General features: G+C 43.9%; 2 protein-coding genes across 3 annotated transcripts in view; one reads left to right on the forward strand and one right to left on the reverse strand.

Moving 5' to 3' along the window:
* Positions 1-3,922, forward strand: part of LOC138809918 (baculoviral IAP repeat-containing protein 2) — a 16,654-nt gene extending 12,732 nt beyond the window's left edge. For both annotated transcript variants that reach the window (XM_069997044.1, XM_069997053.1), the window contains exons 7-9: positions 2,199-2,453; positions 2,900-2,941; positions 3,325-3,922. In XM_069997044.1, coding sequence (XP_069853145.1) covers positions 2,199-2,453; positions 2,900-2,941; positions 3,325-3,518 — 491 coding nt within the window. In that variant the 3' untranslated portion in view covers positions 3,519-3,922. The remainder of the gene's footprint in view (positions 1-2,198; positions 2,454-2,899; positions 2,942-3,324) is intronic.
* Positions 3,923-11,802: 7,880 nt separating this feature from the next.
* Positions 11,803-22,211, reverse strand: LOC138809928 (porimin-like). Its single transcript, XM_069997066.1, has 4 exons — positions 22,037-22,211; positions 14,723-14,998; positions 14,373-14,520; positions 11,803-14,067 (listed from the first exon to the last, which is right to left on the reverse strand). Exons 1-4 carry the CDS (start codon positions 22,128-22,130, stop codon positions 14,043-14,045), a joined length of 543 nt encoding a protein of 180 aa, XP_069853167.1. The 5' UTR covers positions 22,131-22,211; the 3' UTR covers positions 11,803-14,042.
* Positions 22,212-23,164: the final 953 nt, after the last annotated feature.

Here is a 23,164-nt window from a genome sequence, read left to right on the forward strand (position 1 = left end):
TATGTTGTAGAGACTTGGGTTGTTGGGGAGGGCTGTGTAAGGAATAAGAGTCATGCAGGATGTTACAAGAATGCCTTTGACACCTGTAGCTGAGGCCTGGATTAGAATGCTGTTAGACCTGGATTCACTTTTATAGTAGTGGACTTGGATGTGATGTGGGGACCTCAGAAAAGGGAAAGAGTAGACTTGGATTTGCAAGCAATCTAGATGGATATGAAGGAGAATGATAGCTTGTCATCAGAGAAGGGAATGTGATAGCTGTGCTGTGGACAGAAAGTCCCCTTCCAAGCCGGGTGCCGGTGGCTCACGCCTGTAATCCTAGCTACTCAGGAAGCTGAGATCTGAGGATCACAGTTCAAAGCCAGCCTGGGCAGGAAAGTCCGTGAGACGACTCTCATCTCCAATAAAGCACTAGAAAACCGGAAGTAGTGCTCTGGCTGAAGCAGTAGAGCGCTTGCCTTGAGCTGAAGAGCGCAGGCTCAGCGCCCAGGCCCAGAGTTCAAGCCCCACGACTGACCAAAAAAAAAAAAAAAAAAGTCCCCTTCCATAGGATGTAGAGGGGGAAGGAAATTGGGCTTCTGTTTTTCTAATGTATTGCTCAGTAGATTTATGCCTTGCAGCAGTATAGATTTTCTTTTGAAAAATCTGCAGTAAGCATCTGAAGGAGTTACATGGAAAATACCTTGGGAATTCATAGACTTGATAAGTACAGTAAATTAACTGGAGTTTTTTTGTGTGAATTAATATAAAACATTTGCTTTTGTGGGGATTCCAATACTGGGGCTTAAACTCAGGGCCTTGAGCTTTTGCTAAGCTTTTTCTGCTCACAACTGGAACTCTGCCACTTGAGTCCACACATCTACTTCAGGCTTTTTGTTGGTTAATTAGAGGTAGGACTCTTGGGGATTTGTTTGGCCAGGCTGGCTTTGTACCATGATCCTCAGATCCCAGTCTCTTGAGTAGCTAGAATTTTAGACTTAAGCCACTGGCACCTTACAAGAATTTGCTTTTTAAGTAAGATCAAGCTTGATTTATACATAGTTTAAAAAAATTGTCACACCGCTGGGCGCCGGTGGCTCATGCCTGTAATCCTAGCTATTTAGGAGGCTGAGATCTGAGGATCACGATTCAAAGCCAGCCCGGGCAGAAAAGTGTGTGAGACTCTTCAATATACCACTAGAAAACTGGAAGTGGAGCTGTGGCTCAAGCGGTAGAGTGCTCGCCTTGAGCTGAAGAGCACAGGGACAGCACCCAGGCCCAGAGTTCAAGCCCCATGACCGACCCAAAAAAAAAAATTGTCACAAATCTAGAGTTATAAAATGATAATGTGTCAGACATTGCGTTAAGTACTTCGTGTCTTAGATAATTCAGTGTTTTGAGGAAGGTATCACAACTGGGTAGGAGTCTGAGATGGATGAGAAGACACTAGGTACTTGGCTACTAGGCTGCAGTAGCCGTGCATGGGAGGGTGAGAGGCGTGAGTGGGTATTGAGAGAGCCCCAGGCCTGTGACACGGGGCTCTGCAGCTCACTCTCTTCTCAGTGTCCCTATCTGCAAGTGAGACAGTTTATCTGAAGGCACTTACACAAAGTAAAGTGATGCAACCAGAAGTCAGTATTTTTAATTCCATGTAGATGGAATGCACAGGGGAAAAAGCTTTCTGTTTATTTTCCACAGAATAAAAGAGAAGTAGGGTCATAAGAGGTGTTAGTATGTTAAATATAAAAATTATACAAAGAGCCGGGCGCTGGTGGCTCACGCCTGTAATCCTAGCTACTCAGGAGGCTGAGATCTGAGGATCGCGGTTCAAAGCCAGCCCGGGCAGGAGAGACCGTGAGACTCCTATCTCCAATAAACCACCAGAAAACCGGAAGTGGCGCTGTAGCTCAAGTGGTAGAGTGCTCGCCTTGAGCTGAAGAGCTGAGGGACAGCGCCCAGGCCCAGAGTTCAAGCCCCACGACCGACCAAAAAAAAAAAAAAAATTATACAAAGAGTCCCTGGGTATATTCTAAATTGTGTCTTGGTTTAATCAGGAAATTTCCCAAATGACAGATACTGAAGTGCAGACAATAACCTTTTCTTTTCCAAACTATATTTACTGATTCAGTTGTTTATGGGGTTAGTTGGTTCATTATGTGTGTATGGTTGAAGGTGTTTAAAATTTAATGCCTTTTTTCTTTTCTTATCTTTAAATGAAGATGACTTGTCATTGATTCGGAAGAATAGAATGGCTCTGTTTCAACAATTGACGTGTGTCCTTCCTATCCTGGATAATCTTTTAAAGGCTAAAGTAATTAACAAACAGGAACATGATATTATTAAACAAAAAACACAGATACCTTTACAAGCAAGAGAACTGATTGATACCATTTTAGTTAAAGGAAATGCTGCAGCCAACATCTTCAAAAACTGTCTACAAGAAATTGACTCTGCATTATATGAGAACTTATTTGGTGAGTTAAGAAAATTATTTTAAAATCCTTAAGATTATGGTCATCTCTTTTTTTTTTTTTTTTTGGGTCCGGTCGTGGGGCCTGAACTCTGGGCCTGGGTGCTGTCCCTCAGCTCTTCAGCTCAAGGCTAGCGCTCTACCATTTGATCCACAGCACCACTTCTGGCTTTTTCTTTTTGCTTATGTGATGCTGAGGAATTGAACCCAGGGCCTCCTGCATGCAAGGCAAGCGCTCTACCACTGAGCCACCTTCCCAGCCCTTGTCATCTCTTTATTAGCAAAATAAATCCAGTTAACAAACTACAATCTATATATTACACTTATTTTAAAATACTGGCGTCTTTAATTGTCTAAGCCTAAATGTAATGCATAGCTGGGGTGGGGTCCCCGCCATCTAGTAGGTAGTGGGTGAAACAGTGATGCTTTCTGTGTGTTCTCTCCATTTAGTGGAAAAGAATATGAAGTACATTCCCACAGAAGATGTTTCAGGTAAAGTAGAATTGAGTCTTTTTTTTTTTGTCAGTCATGGGGCTTGAACTCTAGGCCTGGGCACTGTCCTTCAGCTCTTCAGCTCAAGGCTAGTGCTCTACCAACTGAGCCACAGCGCCACTTCCATTTTCTGGTGGTTAATTGGAGATTAGAGTGTCGTGGACTTTTCCTGCTTGGGCTGGCTTTGAACCTTGATCCTCAGATCTCAGCTACCTTAGTAGCTAGGATTACAGGTATGAGCCATCTGTCCCCAGCTAGAATTGAGTCTTAAAAGCAACATAAAATGTTATATTTGTTGTTTTCAATGAGTAAAAATTGAATTTGTCTAAATTAATTGAATTCTGGGTTCAGAATTACTGAATTCTACGGTTCTTTTTTATTAGGTCTGTCACTGGAAGAGCAACTGAGGAGACTGCAAGAAGAACGAACTTGTAAAGTGTGTATGGACAGAGAAGTCTCTGTTGTATTCATCCCTTGTGGCCATCTGGTGGTATGCCAGGAGTGTGCTCCTTCTTTAAGAAAATGCCCTATCTGCAGGGGTATAATCAAGGGCACTGTTCGGACATTTCTCTCGTAAAGAAAAGTAGCCTTCATATAGTGTTGACTTTGGAAGCCATCTGAAACAACGAATTCCTGATTCTTCAAATTAGCCATTTTGCTCTACTGCTTTCATAATCTTGTTTGATAAAGTCAGTATTGCGTACTGCATCTGTTCGTGTAGTTGCAAGGGACAATTGATATTTGATGCGCCAAGTTTGTAATGTGTGTGAGCGTAGGAAGTCTTGATGGCGTAGCAGTGACTAGTAGGTGCCTGGACTGCCTGGACTGGATGTTCTCCATGAGCTCTGACAACTGGCAGCCATGCCTTATACCAAATTCTCTTTGGTGTTTATTATGGAAAATAGGATTTTTCTGTTACTGGTAAATAAGGTCTCTCATAGTTTGTGAGAAACATTTTAATAAAATGCTTAAAACGGTTTACATCATTGAAATGTTCTTTCTGCCTGATTTCAAAAGTAGTTTTCATGTCTTCATTGCACCCAGTTGCCACTAGGTAAAGTATTTACATTAATGAGACAAATTAAGAAGTTCTTTTTAAAATGCTGTGAATCATGAGAATTCCTTTATATAATAATCTGTAGTTGTCTCTTTTCATGTAAATTTAATATTGGATGAGACAATTAGTACCACAAAAATCTTTAATAAATGAAGTTAGATAAATCTGTACTAGGATTTTTAAAAAAAAAATAGTATAAATGTTTGTTGTTGTTGTTAGTGGTGGAATAAGGTGGTAGTACACAGGCAGTGTCAGTGCCTCCGTTTAGACAGTAGTCATTTTTTACCTTTCCTAGATCTAGCTTTAGCTGGGTAAGGAGATTGAATACATAAAATTCTCCATTATTCTTGGGCCACAAGATAACTCTTTAGATCTTTGAAAATAAGAATAAACTGGGATGGATGGATGACATGTGTTCTCTAGTCCCTTCTGGATCTTTTCCATCCTGATGGAATATACTGGGAGGAATGATGGATGACATGTGTTCTAGTCCCTTCTGGACCTTTTCCATCCTGATGGAATATACTGGGAGGAATGATGGATGACATGTGTTCTAGTCCCTTCTGGACCTTTTCCATTCTGATGTTCTGATCCATGATAGGCCTGGAATCCAGGCCTATCAGCAAGAGAAAAATCTCTCCCTGCCATTATGGAGAGTGTAGACTGAGGGAATTTTCCATCTCTTAAATTAATAGGCAGAAAATTTCTTCTTTCATCCCGAACCTGTTGGGAAAGCTGATCATCTTTTATGAATCCTAAGGAGTCAAAAGCCCTTTAGTCATACAACATCCAGCATGTCTAAATCATAGAACTAATCCTGAGATGAGGATATAGTGTAGTTCAGCGATAGGGTCCTGAGCTCAGTCCCCAGCACTGTATAGCCAAAAACAAAAGAACTGGTCCCCTTGTTAATATGAAATGTTTTTTGTGGGTTTTTTTGGTTGTGGGCTTCAACTCAAGGCTTGGACGCTATCCCTGAGGTCTTTTTGTTCAAGGCTAGTGCTCTTACCATTTTGAGCCACAGCACCACTTTTGATTTTCTGGTGGTTAATAGGAGATCAGATCGTCTCATGGACTTTCCTACCTGGGCTGGCCTTGAACCACGGTGATCCTCATATCACAGCTTTCTGAGTAGCTAGGATTATAGGCAAGAGCCACCAGTGCCTGGCTACTAAGTCTTAAATTTTAGATACTTTGCTTTTTTATTTTGCTTTTTTGCTTAACAGGAGGTACTCTTATCAAGGACCCATGTGCCAAGCATGGTGCCACATGCAGTACAAAACAGATGGCTAGACTTTTATCCTCCCTGGAAATTCTCATTTTGAGTTACTAATCCTTAGTAACTCAGAATGTGACTATATTTGGAAATACGATGTTTTTAAAAGGTAAGATGAGATGTTGGTGAACTCTTAATTCAGTATGTATGACCAATGTCTTGAGATTTGGATATAAGCATTCCCAAAAAGAAAACTGTCCTGGGGAGAGGACTCCCAACACCTTGATCTCAGACTTCTAGCCACTGTAGCTGTGACAAATGAATTTCTTTTGCTTTTAACAGTCTCTGGATTTGGTTATGGCAGGCTATTAAGATGTATTAATACGTGTATTAAAATATATCGATCTGCCTGTCTATATGTATAAATATAGTGGTACTGAGGATTGAACCCAGGTTTTCTCACAATCATTGAGTTAACATCCCCAATTCCTTTTTGGTTGTATTTTGAGACAGAGTCTATGTAAGCTACCCAGACTGAATTCAAACTGATTATTACCCTGACTCAGCCTCTGATGTAGCTTGGAATGTAGGGATAAGCCATGATACTGCTAGTCATAACCATTTAAGTTTAAATGAGTTCCATTTACCTAATTTTTTAGTTTTAATATGCTAGAGTTTGCCTATGGAGTACCCTCTGAAGGCCCATGTGTAGAAGGCTTGGTTGTCGGCCTGTGGTGCTATCAGAGGGTGGCAGTGGACCTGGAGGAGGTGGGCCTTGTTGAATGAAGTGAGGTCACTGGGGGACATAACTGCAGAAGGGATTTTGGGATCCTAGTGGGTGTGAGGTAAACACTTCCTACATCACACGCTGTTATAATATACCATGCTGAAGCATCAGAACTACAAAATGCAAGAAAATACCATCTGTGGAAGTGGTGTGCACCTACCAGAGCCTGAGACCAGAAAGGCTAGTCCTGGGTGTACACACATAAGTTTGCCCCAAGGACTATATACAAGACTTTACAGTGGCATTATCTGCTGGAAACCCCTCAGGTAGTAGGTGAACAGATTGATGTGTTCCACATAAAAATAAATTAAGCAAATACATAACTACCATATGGACGAATCTCCTAGGGCTTTCAATAGAAAAATCTTTTTTTTTTTTTTTGGGGGGGGGGTCCGGTTGTAGGGCCTGAACTCTGGGCCTGGGCACTGTCCCTCAGCTCTTCAGCTCAAGGCTAGTGCTCTACCACTTGAGCCACAGCGCCACTTCTGGCTTTTTTCTTTTTGCTTATGTGGTGCTGAGGAATCGAACCCAGGGCCTCATGCATGCAAGGCAAGCGCTCTACCACTGAGCCACCTTCCCAGCCCCTCAATAGAAAAATCTTGATGCAAGAGAAATACTCATAATTTGAAGATCTTATGTAGGTGGCCCTGACCAACATGTTAGCAATCAGGTGGTTACCTCGTGAGAAAGAAGTGTGGAGACGACCTGGGTGGTGTCTTAAGGATTAGGTTTATTCACTTGGTGATAGTTCATTGTGTGGTGTAAGTTTTCAGACTGTATATATTTCTGGTACTGTCCTGGAGAATTTCTGTGTATAGTTGAGAAGAATGCAATGTGTATAAGTACATTTGGTCTAATACGTAGTTCAAGCCCTGTATTATTTTGTCTGATGCATTCATTGTTACATGTATGAGACTGAAGTGCCCTACAATGCATGTTTAGTTGTGGTGGGCACATATATAATTGTATCCCTTTAAGGAATGGGCCCCTCTATCATATAATGAACTTTTTTGTTTATGTAGTTTTTAACTTTAATCTGTTTTACCTAAGTATGGTTAGTTTTTTCTGCTCTTTTGTTTTCTATTTGGCATAGAATGCCTTTCCATCTCCCCACCTCCTAGCCCCCTTTCTCCCTGAGACAGTCTTCCCCAGCCCACTGCTCGCTTTCAGATACTTGTCTCTGAAGGTGAAGTGAACCTGTCTCGGGCAGCATGAAGTTGGGTCTCGCTTTTGGAATTCATTCTGCCATGTTTTGATTGGAGGGCTTAGTTCATTTATATTTTAAAGTAATTACATAGTGTAGCCTTAGTCTGGAAATTCTTCAGAATCTGAAACTTGGGAGTGTTTAATGCCGTAAGAAATACTATACCTGACCCCATGTGGGGTTGTATTTAAGATGCAGACAAACTAAAAATACTGCATGAATTAACTTCTCAGAATGTAGCTCAGGCTGCCCTTGAACTGAATTCTCTTGTCTATATCTCATGAGTGTTGGATCATCATTTCTGACCCCGTTCTTTCTATGTCTCAAGGTAAGTCACTTTATTAACTACCTTGCATTTTTAGGACCTTTGTATTTTGCTATATCCCCTCCCTATATGATAAAATGTTTAATAACTGTATGTATGCTTGGATTCTCTTGTCCATCTACTGTTGATTTTTGCCTTGTGGTTTTAAGGCCTACTGAAGTCATTTTTACAGGTGTAATGGTATGTTAAGCTGATAGCAAGTTCACTGTATGAAAAACTTTTACTCTACCCTCATTTTCTTCATATCATAATTTAAAGCTTTTTTTGGGGTTGGTCCTGAGGCTTGCTTGAACTCAGGGCCTGGGCGCTGTTCCTGAGCCTCTTTGTGTTCAGGGCTAGTGCTCTACCCAGCTGAGCCACAGCACCACTTCTGGCTTTTTCTGCGTAGTATATTGGAGATGAGAGTCTCATGGACTTTTTTTTGCCAGGGCTGGCTTTGAACTGTGATCCTCAGATCTCAGCCTCCTGGGTAGCTAGGATTACAAGTATGAGCCACCAGCACCTGGCTAAAGCTTTTTTATAGTGTATATCCATTAACAAATTAGTGTAATTGTTTTTAATGGTTTTCCACTTTAACACTCATACTAAAGACATAATTTATACACCATTATTCTAGCATTATGGCTTTGACTACATAATTTTGCCAGTCTTTTTATGTTTCCATGTTGCTGATACTTTTGTTTTCGTTGAACTTCCTACTTTAGCATTTCTTAGCAGGCAAGTTTAGTGATGATGAACACCCACAGCTTTTGCTTGGGTTTAGTCTTCTTTATCTCTCCATTTCGGAAGGATAGCTTTGCCAAGGGAAGTACCTTGTTCTTCTTCAGCACTTTAACTATAGTCTCATCCTCTTCTGAGTTACAATGGTTTTGCTCCGAAATGTGTGATAGTGAAATTGGAGTTGTGTGTAACATACTTCCTTCTGGTTCATAATCCTCTTTTTCTTTGACAATTTATTGTCTTGGAATAATTTTATTGGATCCAATCGGATTTGTAACTTCGGACCTTTTTGTAACTTTTTCCAGACTTTCTGACATTTATTCAGCTATTATATAAGCTCTTTTTTTCCTTTTTCTTCTGTGGTACTAGAGCTTGAACCCTGTACTTGCTAGACACACTACCATTTGAGTTACTTTTGTGTGTGTGCTGGTCCTGAGGCTTGAACTTGGTCTGGGTGCTGTCCCTGAGCTCCCATTCCTTCCCCTCCCCCCCCCCCCCCCCCCATTGCTAGTGCTCTATCACTTAAGCTGCAGCCCCACCTCTGGTCCTAGTCCTTTAAACTTTTAAAGGTTTCAGTTTGTTCCCAGGAAGCCTCAGACTGCAGTCTTCCCACCCATGCCTCCTACCGAGCTGTGATTACCAGCATGGACCACCAACACTGGGTTACTCCAACAGGATCTTAGTAACTTTCTGCATTGGCTAGCCTTGAACCCTACCTCCCAAGTTACCAAAATGGCATTTCTCTAAATCCAAGAATTTGAATACTTTCTCTTGGTGCTGTTTAGTGAACTCTATGGGATCCCATTTTGTTTCTTTTCTGACTGTATATAATTGGCCCTCCACACCTGAAGATTCCACTTCTCTGGGGTGAAAAATATTTGAAAACACAATTGTGACTGTATTGAACATTTACATACCATAATAATGTAGCATTTATATTCTTAGGCATTGTAACACAATGATATCAAGTCTAAAAGCATTGTGGATTATATGCAAACGTGATGTCTTATTTATATAAAGGTTTAGTTCACTAGTGGATTTTGGTATCTTGGGGTGGGTCCTGAAACTAGTACCTTGCAGGAACTTTATTTTTGTTGTTGTTGTTGGTCGTGGGACTTGAACTCTGGGCCTGAGTGCTGTCCCTGAGCTCTTCAGCTCAAGGCTAGTACCACTTGAGCCACAGCACCACTTCTGGTTTTTCTGGTGGTTTATTGGAGTTAAGAGTCTCACGGACTTTCCTGCCTGGGCTGGCTTTGAACCACAATCCTCAGCCTGCTGACCAGCTAGGTTTACAGGTGTGAGTGGTAACTGTATTTTTAAAGAGCCTGTCTTTGAGTTCACAAGCTGTTTCTTCTGGTCCATCACTTTGACATACTGCTATGGTCTGGGTAAGTGTCCCTCAAAGGCCCATGGGTTAATGCCCTGTCCCCAGCTCATGATGCTATTATGAAATGGTGGGACCTTTCAGAGGTGTGTGGCCTAGCAGGAGGAAGTCAGGTCACTTGAGTTAGGCCCTTCAAGAGGATATTAATGCCAAGCCCCTTTGCTTCCTGGCTGCACTGAGGTGAGCAGCCTCCTCTCATGTGTTCCTATCAAGATGTACGACTTACCACAGGCCCCAGGACATGCCAGCTGACCGTGGACAGCTGTCCCAAAACAGCCCCAATCAACCTTCCTTCCTTGTGTTTTGTTCCAGAAATATAAAGCTTTAGTTTGTTTCTTTTTTTGTATCATTCTGTCCCTTGTCTTGATTTTATCAAGTTTTTTTTAATCTGTGGGTTGTACAAGGGATTGAACCCAGGGCTTTGTTTTCAGCATGTACTCTACTACTTGGGCCATACCTCTAGCTCTCTACTTTTTTATGCTTGACAGTCTTCCTTAAAACATTTTGAAGTCTTTGTTGTATAATTTGCAGATCTCCAGTTCTTTGAGGCCAGACCCTAGAAGGTTGTGTGCATGTCTCCTTGATTCTTCAGGTTTTTTTTGGGGGGTGGTGGTGTGCTGGTACTGGGGCTTGAATGTAAGAGCCTTTTGCTTATAGCTGGAGCTCTACCACTTGTTCTGTGCCTTCACTTCCTTTTTTTCTTTTTTTGCCACTTAACTGGGTAAGAATCTTGCATATTTGTCTCCTTGGGCTGTCTCTGAATCTTGAAACTTGGGTCTCAGCCTCTTGTGTAGCATTACAGGAGTGAAGCACCAGCGCCTGGCTCTTAGGTTAATTTCTGTGCATTTGGGGAGTTAGCATTTCTTTTTAACTTGGTAGGCTGGTTTCAGGGTTAGACTTCCCTTGGGTGAGGCAGGGGAAGGCTAGGTGGAGTTCATTGCTTCTGGCAAAGCATTAGGTGTGGCAGTCTCTGGGCAGCTGTTGGTGCCATTAAGAGACATTGCAAGGCTCCTCAGAAGTCTACACTGCCGTCTTGGAAGGATTTTGGATCTTCAGAGGTGATACCTCCTCTTCCTTCCACTGGGTGTATGCAGCACTAGGGTGGCTTTGGTGTGGAGTACAGACAGGAAAGAAGTAACAGGGCACAGCCCTCAGGCCCACTTGCACCGAGCAGCAGTGGTTCTGGCAGAGCAATCCAGATGACTGAGCAACCCTGATGCCTTCAGCCTCTGCTCCTCTCCATTGTCTCCCTGTACATCAGAATGCTGATCAAAGCAGCGATCCTGCATGTGGATAATCTGTTTCACTCAGCTGTGTTGCTGCCGATTTTTGAGTCATCCAGGTATTGGTTTGTGGATGGCTACTTTTGTGTTCTGCCTATACAATGAATATTTAGGCTATTTGTAGATGTGTTTGTAGCAGTTCAGGAAATGGCAGACTATTAAAAATTGTTCCCAACAGAAGAAGGCAGCAGGTTTACTGAAAGTCCTTTGAACAGTGGTTTTCAGACCCTGGTGGGCTTGCTACACCCAAGATTGCTCAACTCCACCTATGAAGTTCCTCGTTCAGCAGGTCTGGGCTGGGTGTAGGTAATGCCTGCAGCTTGCACAGGCACCCACACCTAGAACATTTCTTTACAGTTCTAGGTCTGTACTTGTAATTGACTGCATTATGTTGGGCTTTTATACTCTGTTGATTTTCCTTGAATTTAACAGAATGAAGCAAGGCCGAAGAAAGAAAGGTCAAAAGTTTTCCCAGGCTGGAGCTGGCTGACCTTACTGCTCAGTGGGTAAGCATGGGCACTTGCCCACCTTAGAGGAACAAAACTGTAGGTTCTAGACAGGCCAGCAGGTGGCGACAAGGGCCCTGCAGCCTTCATCATTTTGCCAAGCAGTGGAAGAAAGGTGGGGGCAGGTGTAAACAAACACAGCAGTGGCTCAAATAAATGACCAGTGTGAAGATCTGACACTCAGTGTTATTGAAGAGTTTACTGATGAGCTCAAATCTGGCAAAATTCCCAAACCTGGGGAAAGGTTTCTCATGAGAGCCAATGGAAGGATGACCTCTTTTACCTACAGGACCTGGCTTCAGTGTTCATGGGGGAAATATGCCTTCACTGTGAATGCAGACAAGGCATGAACCTCGTCTCTAAAAAACCACAACATTAAGACCTTTAAATGAAGAGCAAGTTTTATTCTAAAAATAGATCTCAGTAACAAATACCAAAAGCTGGTCACCTTAATAGAAAAGAACAGTAACAAGATTTGCTTGAATTTTTTTGTTTTGAAAATACAAAATTAAGTCATATTGTAATAAGCTGCCGACTCTTATTTGTCTATTTGAATTATTCCTTTCATATATTATCCCAGATTTTTTTTAGGTGTGGATCGTTTTTATCTTCAAGTAAACATAATTAGGAAGACAATTTATGTTTAGGGCAATGTGTTCCAAAGTAACTGTTTTGCATTACTGTTTTCTTCAGTTTCTGCAGAGTAAAATAATTCACGGAAAATAACCAATCACTTATATACAGAGAAAAGTCTAAACTACATTATTATCAACCCAAAAAGCAAGAGCACACTTTCAAGGCAAATACTGGCACTCAGTACTGTAAAAGTAGTTTTCTATCTTCAAAGTGCTAAAGCAACAAGTATTCAAGAGAAACCTGAGGCTGGTACTGAAGTACGTGAGAGGCTACACAAGACACTATGCAGGGAAATGAAAGCGCTGGCTGCACAACCAGCTAAACTAGCTAGACCAAGTTAGTCACAGACAACTGACTCATTTCAAGATCAACCTGAACTATACAAGGTTTATACCATTTCCTGCATGATCTGTAGATCAAGCCATGGTGAATAATTTTTATCATCTACACTCATCACATCAATCAGTTGGTCATAATGCACAGCAGGTAGAAATGATCTTTTCACATCAATATCTTGCTATCTGGCATTCTCTCCAAACCAAAAGCTGATAGCATACGTTATTTTTTTTGTGTCTTATTTTTTTAATCTAAAGATAGGTGTCCATTCACCAGGGCATTTTTATTCATTTTTACTTTCAGAAATTTCTTACTTACCAATTTCAGAAATTGGTAAGATTTTGGCTCTCTAGGACAGAAACGTTATCTTAGTATTTAGTGACTAAGTTTCCCCTTTTATTAAAGCTTGACCCTGAGTTTGAGTGCTAGAATATAAACTGTAAAACTGTGAAAACACTCCAACAATACACTGGCTAGCATTGGTGTTTCTATAATACTGTGCTTTTTCTCTTAACATAGTGCATCTGAAAGTACTTCCCCAATAACAAAGAAGGATAGGAGTTGTCTAGGGGGTACCCAGGTAAGCAAAGTTTCTATCTAAAATAAGAATTTACTCCAAAATATACTTATAAAATGTCATTTCCCCATACCCAAGTAAAACTACAGTGTATTAAAATGCAGGTGTATAAATTGGTGAGATCTTCTTGGTCCTGCTTTAATAAACACAGCATTCGCCTATAATTCTGACAATCTACAGTTCTAAATATTGTTTAGGAAATCAACTAGAGTTCTATAAAAAAATGCTTTTACATTCCATTAAAATTATCTAGAAATTGAAAGCAGCTCTACATTTCCTAAAAAATTCACTAAATATAAAATTGAGACATGAATATGAAAAGCCATTTCCAGTGACAATATTTTCACAGTAACAAATAATTTGCCAAAAGTTTTCCTATATCTTACAACCGACTCTTTTAAAACGCTATCATGTGTTCTGCCTAAATAACATTGAGGTTTGCCTAAAATACAGAGGAAAAAAAACCCCTAACAATAAAAGCGCAAAAATGTTAACAGAAATGCATATTGTCCAAGTGTAATTTGTGAGTCTCTAATAGAGTAAAGCAATGCATATTGTTAGGGGCTTTAGTTGAAGAATGTGTTCTTAGATGAGCTACTGTACTATAAAAACACAGTACTGGCGCTTTCTTACATTACATGGTGTGTGGCCTTAAGGATTAGAATGTAACCATCTCTGTGTGAACAAGAAAGACACAAAAAAATGGCAAGGGTTGTGATAAGTGCCTGACTATGGACCAGTTGGCATCCTGCCCTCTGAGGTCATCTTTTAATTATTGGTCCCATGTGACCAGGGCCACAAAAAAAAACTCAAAAAACAAAAAAGACAGAGAACTTGTCTTAGTATATTTGTTAAAAGTGAATCTAATCATTGTATAAATCTAATCATTGTACACATTATTTGTTACAGTAATTTAAAACCAAACCTTTAGTAATGATGAGGAATCCTCATGATTTACGTAATACACTGCACAATGTAAGCATGGCCTCTTACACTTTTTAATTTAAAGAAATAACCAAGATTAGTTGATAGAGCTGCAGTTTTCTCCTTTCCTTCATCCACAGATGTCCTTAAATGATGGCATCATGCTCGTCACTGTAATATATAAGACATTAAAATAACTTGGTTTTGTGTTTGTATCAAAGCTACACATAATGCACAGTAATGTTGGAACAACTGCAAGATTTATCATCCAAATTAATTGTATGTAGTATACTGTCGTGGTTAAGACTGTCAAGCAGACCTGTACTTTGAACTCTGACTTTACCAGCTAGCTATCTTCTAAAAGCCACCAAAGAAGAACTGGCCTGAACTTAATGGTATTTTCACTACTATAAGAGGAGGGTGATCCCGAGTCTGAACTTCTGCCAGCACAGTACAAGCAGCAATTGAAAACTTACATGGTTCTATACCGAATTCCTCTTCTTGAGTAATATATTTTACATCCAATATAAAGAATAGATAAGACTCCCAGTGTTAACACAATACCACCAACAAAGCTGCCAGTATCAAATTTTGATCCTTTGTTTTCTTCAGAACGAACAGTTGCTGTAACAGAGAGAAAACAAAGCAAAATAGGCATTAGTGTATTTTAATGTTATAATGAAAACTGAATTTGTTTAAGAACACTGCTTAAATTTCCCTTCATCCCAAGTTTCTATATTCATTTTCATAGAATACAGTGATTACCTAAATGTGCCTTAACAGCTTACTTGCAGCATAGAAAAAGCAGGACAGTGTAAATACATACTTGCCAGCGATACTGGTAAACTATTGTGGGTGGTGGTTGTTGTGGCTGTGGATATCTTGGTTACATTCTGTGCAACACTTGTTGCTCTGGGCGTAGACTTCAAGGTTGTAGAAGTCACATTTGTTGAGAGCTTTGTGGTTGCCACTTTAGGAGTTGCTGTGGATTTCACTGTGACTTGTGTCACAATGCTCGAGACCAGTGGAACTGAAGTTGTTGAATTCACAGGGTCATTAGATTCACTTGTATGGTTGGAAGACACATATTTGGTAGTATTCCCTGAAAAAATGTCAGGAAACATTAAAGCTGGTTATTACCGCTTAGGAAAAAACTAGGTCTTACTTATTTTAAATCATGGTTAATGAATTTCAGAGTTTCAGCGTTTCAACAATGGCAAACTACGGAATGGCTATGATGATACTTCATTTCCTCCTGAATTGAGAGAAGTTATTTATTCCTTATAAAGCACAAACTCATGCACACTCACCCCTCTGGGAGTAAAAGACAGACAGCTCCTGACTGTCTTCAGTTTTGGGAGGAACCTGACAGGGAAATTTGGAGTTACAATTCCTAAGTCACGAATTTTAAGAAGTGAAGAGATGGGCTAGAGGCATGGTTCAAGTGAAATGGCACCAGACAACATGCAGACCAAGCAATCTTGAGGCCCTGAGTTCATACCCTAGTTCCAACTAAATAAAACACCACCTTTTTATATTCATTTGTTCATCTAGGTAAATATTTACTTGACAACCGCCAATGTGTTAGAGGGCAGAGGCCACCAATGCTACCTTGCCCCCGTGAGCCTTCTATGCCTGAGGCAGGCCTGGGTCACCAAGTGGGAGTTTGTTTCCACTCATTGCTACAGTTGGCATTATTCTGCACAGAAATTATACCTCACTAAACTATTTATTCAATAAATGGAACAGTAATAACTGCAGACAGTGAAGGTGGAAGCCCCCTAAATCTTTTTTTTTCTTTCTTTTTTGGTCCATCATGGGTCTTGAATTCAGGGCCTGGGCACCGTCCCTGAGCTTTTTCGCTCAAGGCTAGTGCTCTACCACTTCGAGCCAGAGTTGCCACTTCCAGTTGTCTGGTAGTTAATTGGAGATACAAAGTCTCATTGGCTTTTCTGCCTGGGCTGGCTCTGAGCTGTGATCCTCACATCTGAGCATCCTGAGTAACCAGGACCACAAGCATGAACCATTGGTGCCCACCTTCTAGATCTTTTTATTTATTTGTTATTAAGGTGTCTCCCAGCCAAATCTTTATATTGAAGTTCTAGCCTCCAGTATTCCATCATATGGCCTTACTTGGGGACAGTCTTTTCAGACATGAGGTTCCAGCAAGCTATACTTCATGATGGTACCCTTATGAAAAGGGAATATTTATCCATAAAGAACAAATACCACAGGGCTGGGAAGGTGGCTCAGTGGTAGAGTGCTTGCCTCACATGCATGAGGCCCTGGGTTCTATTCCTCAGCAACACATAAGGAGAAAAGCCGGAATTGGCGCTGTGGCTCAAATGGTAGAGCACTAGCCTTGAGCTAAAGAGCTGAAGGACAGTGCCCAGGCCCAGAGGTCCCATAACTGGCCAAAAAACCAAAACAAAACAAAAAACAACAAGACCAAATACCAGGTGAAGACAAAGGCCAAGACCGTGGAGATACTTGTGTAAGTCAGTATTCCCCAGAGTCAGCAAGCTGGCCACAATGGGCTGGGCCACACCACTCAGGAGGAAGCAGCCATGCTGACACCTTGTCTCCCATTCTGGCCTCCAGAGCTATGGGATGAGAAACTCTTCTTTAGGCCACCCACCGAGTTTGCAGTGCATTGTTCAGGTGGTTGTAGAAAATAAGTACAAAGGGGCTGGGAAGGTAGCTTAGTAGTAGGGTGCTTGCCTTGCATGCATGAGGCCTGGGTTCGATTCCTCAGCACCACATAAGCAAAAAGAAAAAAGCCCGAAGTGGCGCTGTGGCTCAAGTGGTAGAGCACTAGCCTTGAGCTGAAGAGCTGAGGGACAGCGCCCAGGCCCAGAGTTCAGGCCCCAGGACCGGACTCCCCCCCCCCCCCCAAAAAAAATGGATACAAAAATGTAACTGTAAGACCAGCAGGAATGATTGTGCTGACTTTTAACAGCTCACAAAAATGAATTTTTAGAACACCTGTCAGACAACATCTGTTAACTATCACTTAGGTCCTCTGTAGACTCCAGAAATGTGAGGCTGATCTGATTCCTGCTTTTATTATCTGACACCACAGGAAAAAAGAACACTGTAACAACAGCAGCCAGTGCACAGCCACAACAGACAGGGGCACAGTAACACTTCTCCATTTGTTCTGTGGCAAAACTACTGCCTCGTTCCTTTAGGGTCTACTGAATTCTACCAGACTGTAGATGTTTTCTAGGTCTACTGTGTACGTGGCGCTAGGTTTCTGTCAGTTCACCCACGTACTTGCTGGTTACTGTGGACAAGTTGCTTGCCTGCTCTAAGACGCTTCTGTATCTCTAAGGTATTGGGGCATGACTGGGTGGGGCACTGAGCCACTAAGATGCCTGCTGTTGTGGACACAACAGCCAGGAAGAACGGCCTCAACCCGAGCCAGCCATCTTCCTCTTCCAGCAAGGCCAAGGGAACCGGGAAGAACCAGATAAAGCACTAGGTCTGGATTAGTGCCAACTATTTTAGTGTAAATACTGCTACTTTGAAGTAACTTTCCTATTCTTATAAACAAGTTCCCAAATTCCTAAGGTCCATTTTCCCCCTTTAAATAAGGCACCAAACACACCTAAATCAAGCTGGAGTACACATCCCAAATCTGAAATCTGAAAGTTATTTTTAAATAGTGGTTTTTAATTTCCTCTTATAAGTTGTCAAAAATAGAGCTATTTTAGACATGGACCATAAACTGCCAGTGTTATTTTGAGAATATGATACTAAGCTTGGTTAGTAGTTTGATACTACTATGATACTAAGCTTGGTTAGTAGTTTGAATAAATTATGGAATAGCTACTTTTATGTGGGATTCTGAATTTTTTGTGTGTGCCCATTCTGGGGTTTGAAGTCTGGGCTTTAAAACCTGCTTGTTCTATCACTTGCGCCACACTCACCTCTAGCCTGTTTTTTTTGCTGGTGATTTTGGGAGATGGGATTTTGGAGATTTAGGTAGATTTTTCTGCATGAGCTGGCTTTGAACTATGATCCTCTAGATCTCAGTCTCCTGATAGCTAGAATTACAAGTCACTGGTGCCTGGCTGGGAACTTTAAAAAACAAAACACAAAAACTCTGAAATTTTCTTTTATATAATGTTTTACAACCTTAATGAAATCCCAGAAGTACTCATTATTTACAAAGCAAATCAGCAGACTCATTCTAAAAATTGTTTAATTTCAATTACCTTTAAAGGTCAAAATACATGTGAAAATCTAGATCATATATACCCTCTCACCCCAACCCTCCTTTTCTTTTTCTGGTCCTGGGGCTTGAACTGGGTATCTGGGTGCTATTCCTGATCTCTTTTTGCTTAAGGGAGTGATCTACCACTTTAGCCATAGCTCTACTTTTGGTTTTTTGGTGGTTAATTGGAGATAACAGTTTCACTGACTTTCCTGCCCAGGATGGCTTTGAACCGCAATCCTAAAATCTTAGCCTCCTGAGTAGCTAGGATTACAGGTGCAAGCCAATATCTGGTTTAGATAAAAAAAAATACAAACAAAAAACCAACTACAAAAATCTAGATTCATTAAAAAAAAATAGTGAAATCTGGGGTTTTTACTAGAGGATCATTGGGGCTGGGAATGTGTCTTGGTGTAGAGTGCTTGCCTAGTATACGTGAAGCCCTGGGTTCCATTCCCCAGTACCACATACACAGAAAAGGCAGGCAATGGTGCTGTGGCTCAAGTGGTAGAGTGCTACCCTTGAGCAAAAGAAGCTTAGAAACAGTACTGGAGGAGCAGGGGAGTTATCCACTGACTTTTGGGAAAGAGGAAGAGAGGGCTGGAGATTAAGCTGTATAAAACTTGTCAACAGAGTTGATGAGCTGCTTGCCATAAAGCAGTAAACATAATTAAATGCTTGCCTTAAGTTCTGTGATCCATTGTGGGAAGCTGGCTAACTTTAGGAGGGCGTGGGAACTCCTGGCAGGAGCAAGCCTTGCCACTGGCGCCGGAACTGAGTGCAGTGCCATGGGCTGAATCCTTAATTTGTGGGAAAGACACTAATTCCAGGTGGATAGTATCAGAATTGGCCTGAATTATAGGGAAAAATTTTCCAGATCTTGTGTTATCTGGCTATTCATTATAAGAACTACACTTGTATTTTCCCTCCCTGACTGGGACTCTAACTTGGTATTTGATGCTTTCACTCATTGGCTAGTGCTCTACCACCTGAGCCTTGCCTCAACTCCTGTATTTGCATTGTATCCTACTAAAGTGCCAAACAATGTTGTGAAAATAGAATCATTTCTGCCATAATGTCAGATGTTCAAGGTCCCAGTAAGGATACCCAGACCCAAGAGGCATGGCAAACCCTTTGGAGACAGACAGCCCCTTCTCCCACACCTTCCTGTTGCCTTGTCTGCCCAGCAGGTTCACCACCCACCTTTCTCCTTGCCTGAGAATCATTTTTTGTGGGTTTAACTTCCTCTGCCTGACCTGCAGGCCACCTATACAAGCTGCTGTCCGCCCTGAGAAGTGATACTTACAGCTAAAGCTAAAGGGTGGTCACCAATGCCTCTAATTTCGGCCTCTCTACTCCCTATACTACTAACCACTGCCAGCCAGGAATCACATTCTTGTTTAAGCACTGCTGGCTTCAAATGAGCTCCCAAGTGGAGCCACTGCCACAGTGACTCTGGGAGGCTTGCAGATGATGGCACACAAGTTGAGTAGCTTGCCTGGGTCACCCTCGTCAGCAAGTAGAGGACCTAAGGTTTGAACTTGGGCAGTTTGGCCTCAAAGTCCCCACACTGGGTCACCATCGTCCTGTCAGTCACCAGGAGTAGCAGTGCCACAAGGTCAAACGTCCCTGGTTGGGATGGGTGAGCTAACTTTTAACATATTTCTGGCTGTGAGAAACTTCAGCTACAACAAAGTTACCACAGACATGCTCCAGATGACTCCTGGTATTTCATAAGCCTGAGGCTGGGATTGTCCAAAATCTTTTGATGCTCCATGTCCAACAAATCTGCACAGGAATACTACCCGAGTGTGTCCCTATCTTAAACCCACACAGGAGCATAAACACTCAGAGCTAACAACATGCTTGAAGCCTTGGGTGGGCTGTGCAGCCCGTGCTGTCACTCAGTGACAGGACTTAAGGCCTAAATGCAGACAATAAGTACGCAGTAATGTGCAGCTGCACATACGAATCTGGTCATTAACAAGATCAACGCACCACAATAAAGGGAGATTCAGTCAGCAAAATAGCCATCTGCTCAAATGTCAGCACAAAGAATTCCCCAGAGATGACAACTGTACTGTGTAGTATCCTAGTGAATGATTTTAATTCATTGTAAAAGGTACTAGATAATATTTTTCCCTATAAGACAAAGGAAAAATGCAAATTTTGTAAGTACTAAAGATACGTATGTATGTAATATTTTGTAGAAATGGTATCAGATTCAAGGGCAATAACAGAAGCAGCAAGAAAATATATTTGCTGCAGGCCAGTCACTTAAGTGCATTTCATATTTCTGCAAGATTTCCCACAAAGTGCAAAGCATGGGCAGCAGTTCACTCTACAAGCTATCCGTGAGAAACTGCCTAGCCTCAGCCACACTCATTAACTGTGCTGAGACAAGACAGCCCTGACTCTGCCAGCCAGGGTTTGATCACTAGACTTTTCATTTAAAATTTTATACTTTATTGATGAAACCCCACCTGAATGCTAGAGTCCACTACGGGGTACTACCCACACATACTGACTGGTTATTGGCATCTTCATGGCACTAGAGTGACCATTGACAAACCTGTGCACACCTGATCAAAAATGTTGATGGCCAAACAAGGGATTCATGGATTCAAAGTCAAAATTTAAAAATCAGAGTCACAGTTTTTAGGATGCTTTTTTTTCCTGTTGTATTTCAGTGTTGGGGATTAACCTCAGAGTCTCCTAGATGCTAAGCACGAACTCTTCACTGAGATATGTACCAATCTACTCTTAAAATGATCTATGTCGACTCACCATACCTTGCAATGACACAATCTCACTAGGATGGAGAACAGTTGCTGGCTTTTTTGAGAAGTCTGCTGTGGCACTTTCAGTCTGGTTTCAAGGTGACATAACTAACACAAATGCATGCAGCTCAGCTGCTGATGCTGGCTCAGGAAATCAGGGCTGTGTTACATTGGGGCATTTCCAGTTTCCAAAGAGCATTAACCTTTAGTGACATATTCCTAAACAGAACATGGTGCGTTAAAATAGGACAAAAAAAAAAATCTGTGCTATTAGGTCAAAAGAAGGAAAAGCGAGGGCACTCCTACTTGCCTCCTCTAGTCGGTATCATATCCCATAAACATCGGGATGAAACTGATGCCGAGGTATTACAAGATGATTTTACTGATCAATCTTTTCTTAGATGATCTCAAGTCCAGTTAGTTACAGGTGCAAGGCCTTTCAAACCAACACAAACCAGCAAAATGTATGCACCCAGATTATTCGAGCAAAGCCAGGTGCTGGGCCAGAACCATCTGGCTAGGTGAAGTAACCTGTTATCTCCCGGTAGATAAATCTAATCAACGGCCCAACACAGCAGCACGTGTGGATGGCAGTGAAATCCTTCCTCACTCAAGGCAACTGGGGGGCCCCATTTCTACAGGAGGTGTCGGAGGTTCCTGACCTCATCCAGAAAGTTCTCAAAGTCTGCAAAGGCCCAGCTAGGAAGCACACTCTCCGCCGCGGCAGGAAAACGTCCACGTCGGCGGTTCCGACCCGGCCCCGGGCTCCCGACCCCGGGCGGCGGCGACCTCGGGGCCGAGCGGTCCGCGAGGGTCCTCACCGGCCCGGCGAGGCCCCGGGGCCCCCGAGCGGTCGCCCTGCCGGGCAGACCCTGGCCGCCGGAACCGGGGCCGCCTTTCCCCCTCACCCGCCGGCCGCCCCGCGCGCCTCGCACGCAACAGGTGACGGGCCCGCGCCCGGCCCGCCGCGCCCGCGCGCTCAGCGCCGCCCGGGGCAGGCGGGGACCCCAGCCTCAGGCTCCCCGAGTCCTGCCCGGCCGCCCCCCCCACGCCCCGTCGGCCCGCGCCCCAGGACAGCCGCCTCGAACTTTCCACAGGACGGCGCAACTCGGGGGGCCCCCTCCCCGGCCCGCCGCCTTACCCGCGGGGTCGACGGCGTCCACGGCCGCCCCCAGCAGCGCCAGCAGCGCCCCCAGGAGCAGCGCGGCCCGAGCCCCGCGCGCGCCGAGCCCCATTGTTCCGGACGAGACGCGGCCCCGGGAGTCCTCGGCCGCGACGGGTAAGGCCGCTCTGCGCACGCGAGCCGCCCGCGTCCGCTTCCGCCGCGCGACTCCGGGCCCGGGCCCCCAATGACCAAATAGGGCGCCGAGCCCTGCCGAGGGGGCGTGGCGGGAGCGCGGGGCGGGGCCAGGGCGAGGAGGGGCGGGGCCAGGGGCGGAGTCGAGCCTGTGAGCGAGGGCGAACAGCCGGCCTGGGCTTCGGAGGGTGTGGCTATGCGGGGGGCGGGCCTGAGCTGGACGGACATAACTACAGGGCAGGGTCGCGGGAGTGGGCGTGGTTCTCTGGGGCGGGATGGTGGGCGGGGCGACATGCGGCTCAAAGAGTGGCGCCGAAGGGCGGGACGCTGTGGCTGCGGCGTGGCGGGAGTCCGGGTCCCGGCGTTCGGCTGCGGGCTCCTCACGGCCCGGAGCTGTCTCCTTTCTTTTCCCCGAAGGGCGGTGTACTGTCCCGGAAGAAAGTGAGTGTCGCCCCCTCTGGAGTCTGAGTTCACTTCCCGGGCTGTGGGGCCGCGGAGGAGGTTTCGGAGCGGGGTCCGGGGGCACGAGGCTGAGGGAAAGTCGAGGCAGGCCTCTGAAGGCCGGTACCTGACGGGTGGGGTTCCCTCTGTGCCGTCCGGGCGGCCTGACACCAGTCTGGGGCACAGGGTCGGAAACTTCAGAGGTGAGGCGTCCGCCCTCGCCGAGCCCCAGCTGGGGCGGCTTTGGACGTGGAGGACGCCCGGCCCAGAGGCGTGGCGGGGGCCCGGGAGCCCCTCCGACCCGGAGCCCTGTCAGACCCGGAGCCCTGTCAGACCCGGAGCCCTGTCAGACCCGGAGCCCCTCAGACCCGGAGCCCTGTCAGACCCGGAGCCCCTCAGACCCGGAGCCCCTCAGACCCGGAGCCCCTCAGACCCGGAGCCCCTCAGACCCGGAGCCCCTCCGACCCGGGACCCTGTCAGACCCGGAGCCCTGTCAGACCCGGAGCCCCTCAGACCCGGAGCCCTGTCAGA

Source organism: Dipodomys merriami, unplaced genomic scaffold (assembly GCF_024711535.1).
Source record: "Dipodomys merriami isolate MVZ:Mamm:240054 unplaced genomic scaffold, mDipMer1.0.p SCAF_103, whole genome shotgun sequence".
In the NCBI taxonomy this organism is placed as follows: domain Eukaryota; kingdom Metazoa; phylum Chordata; class Mammalia; order Rodentia; family Heteromyidae; genus Dipodomys; species Dipodomys merriami.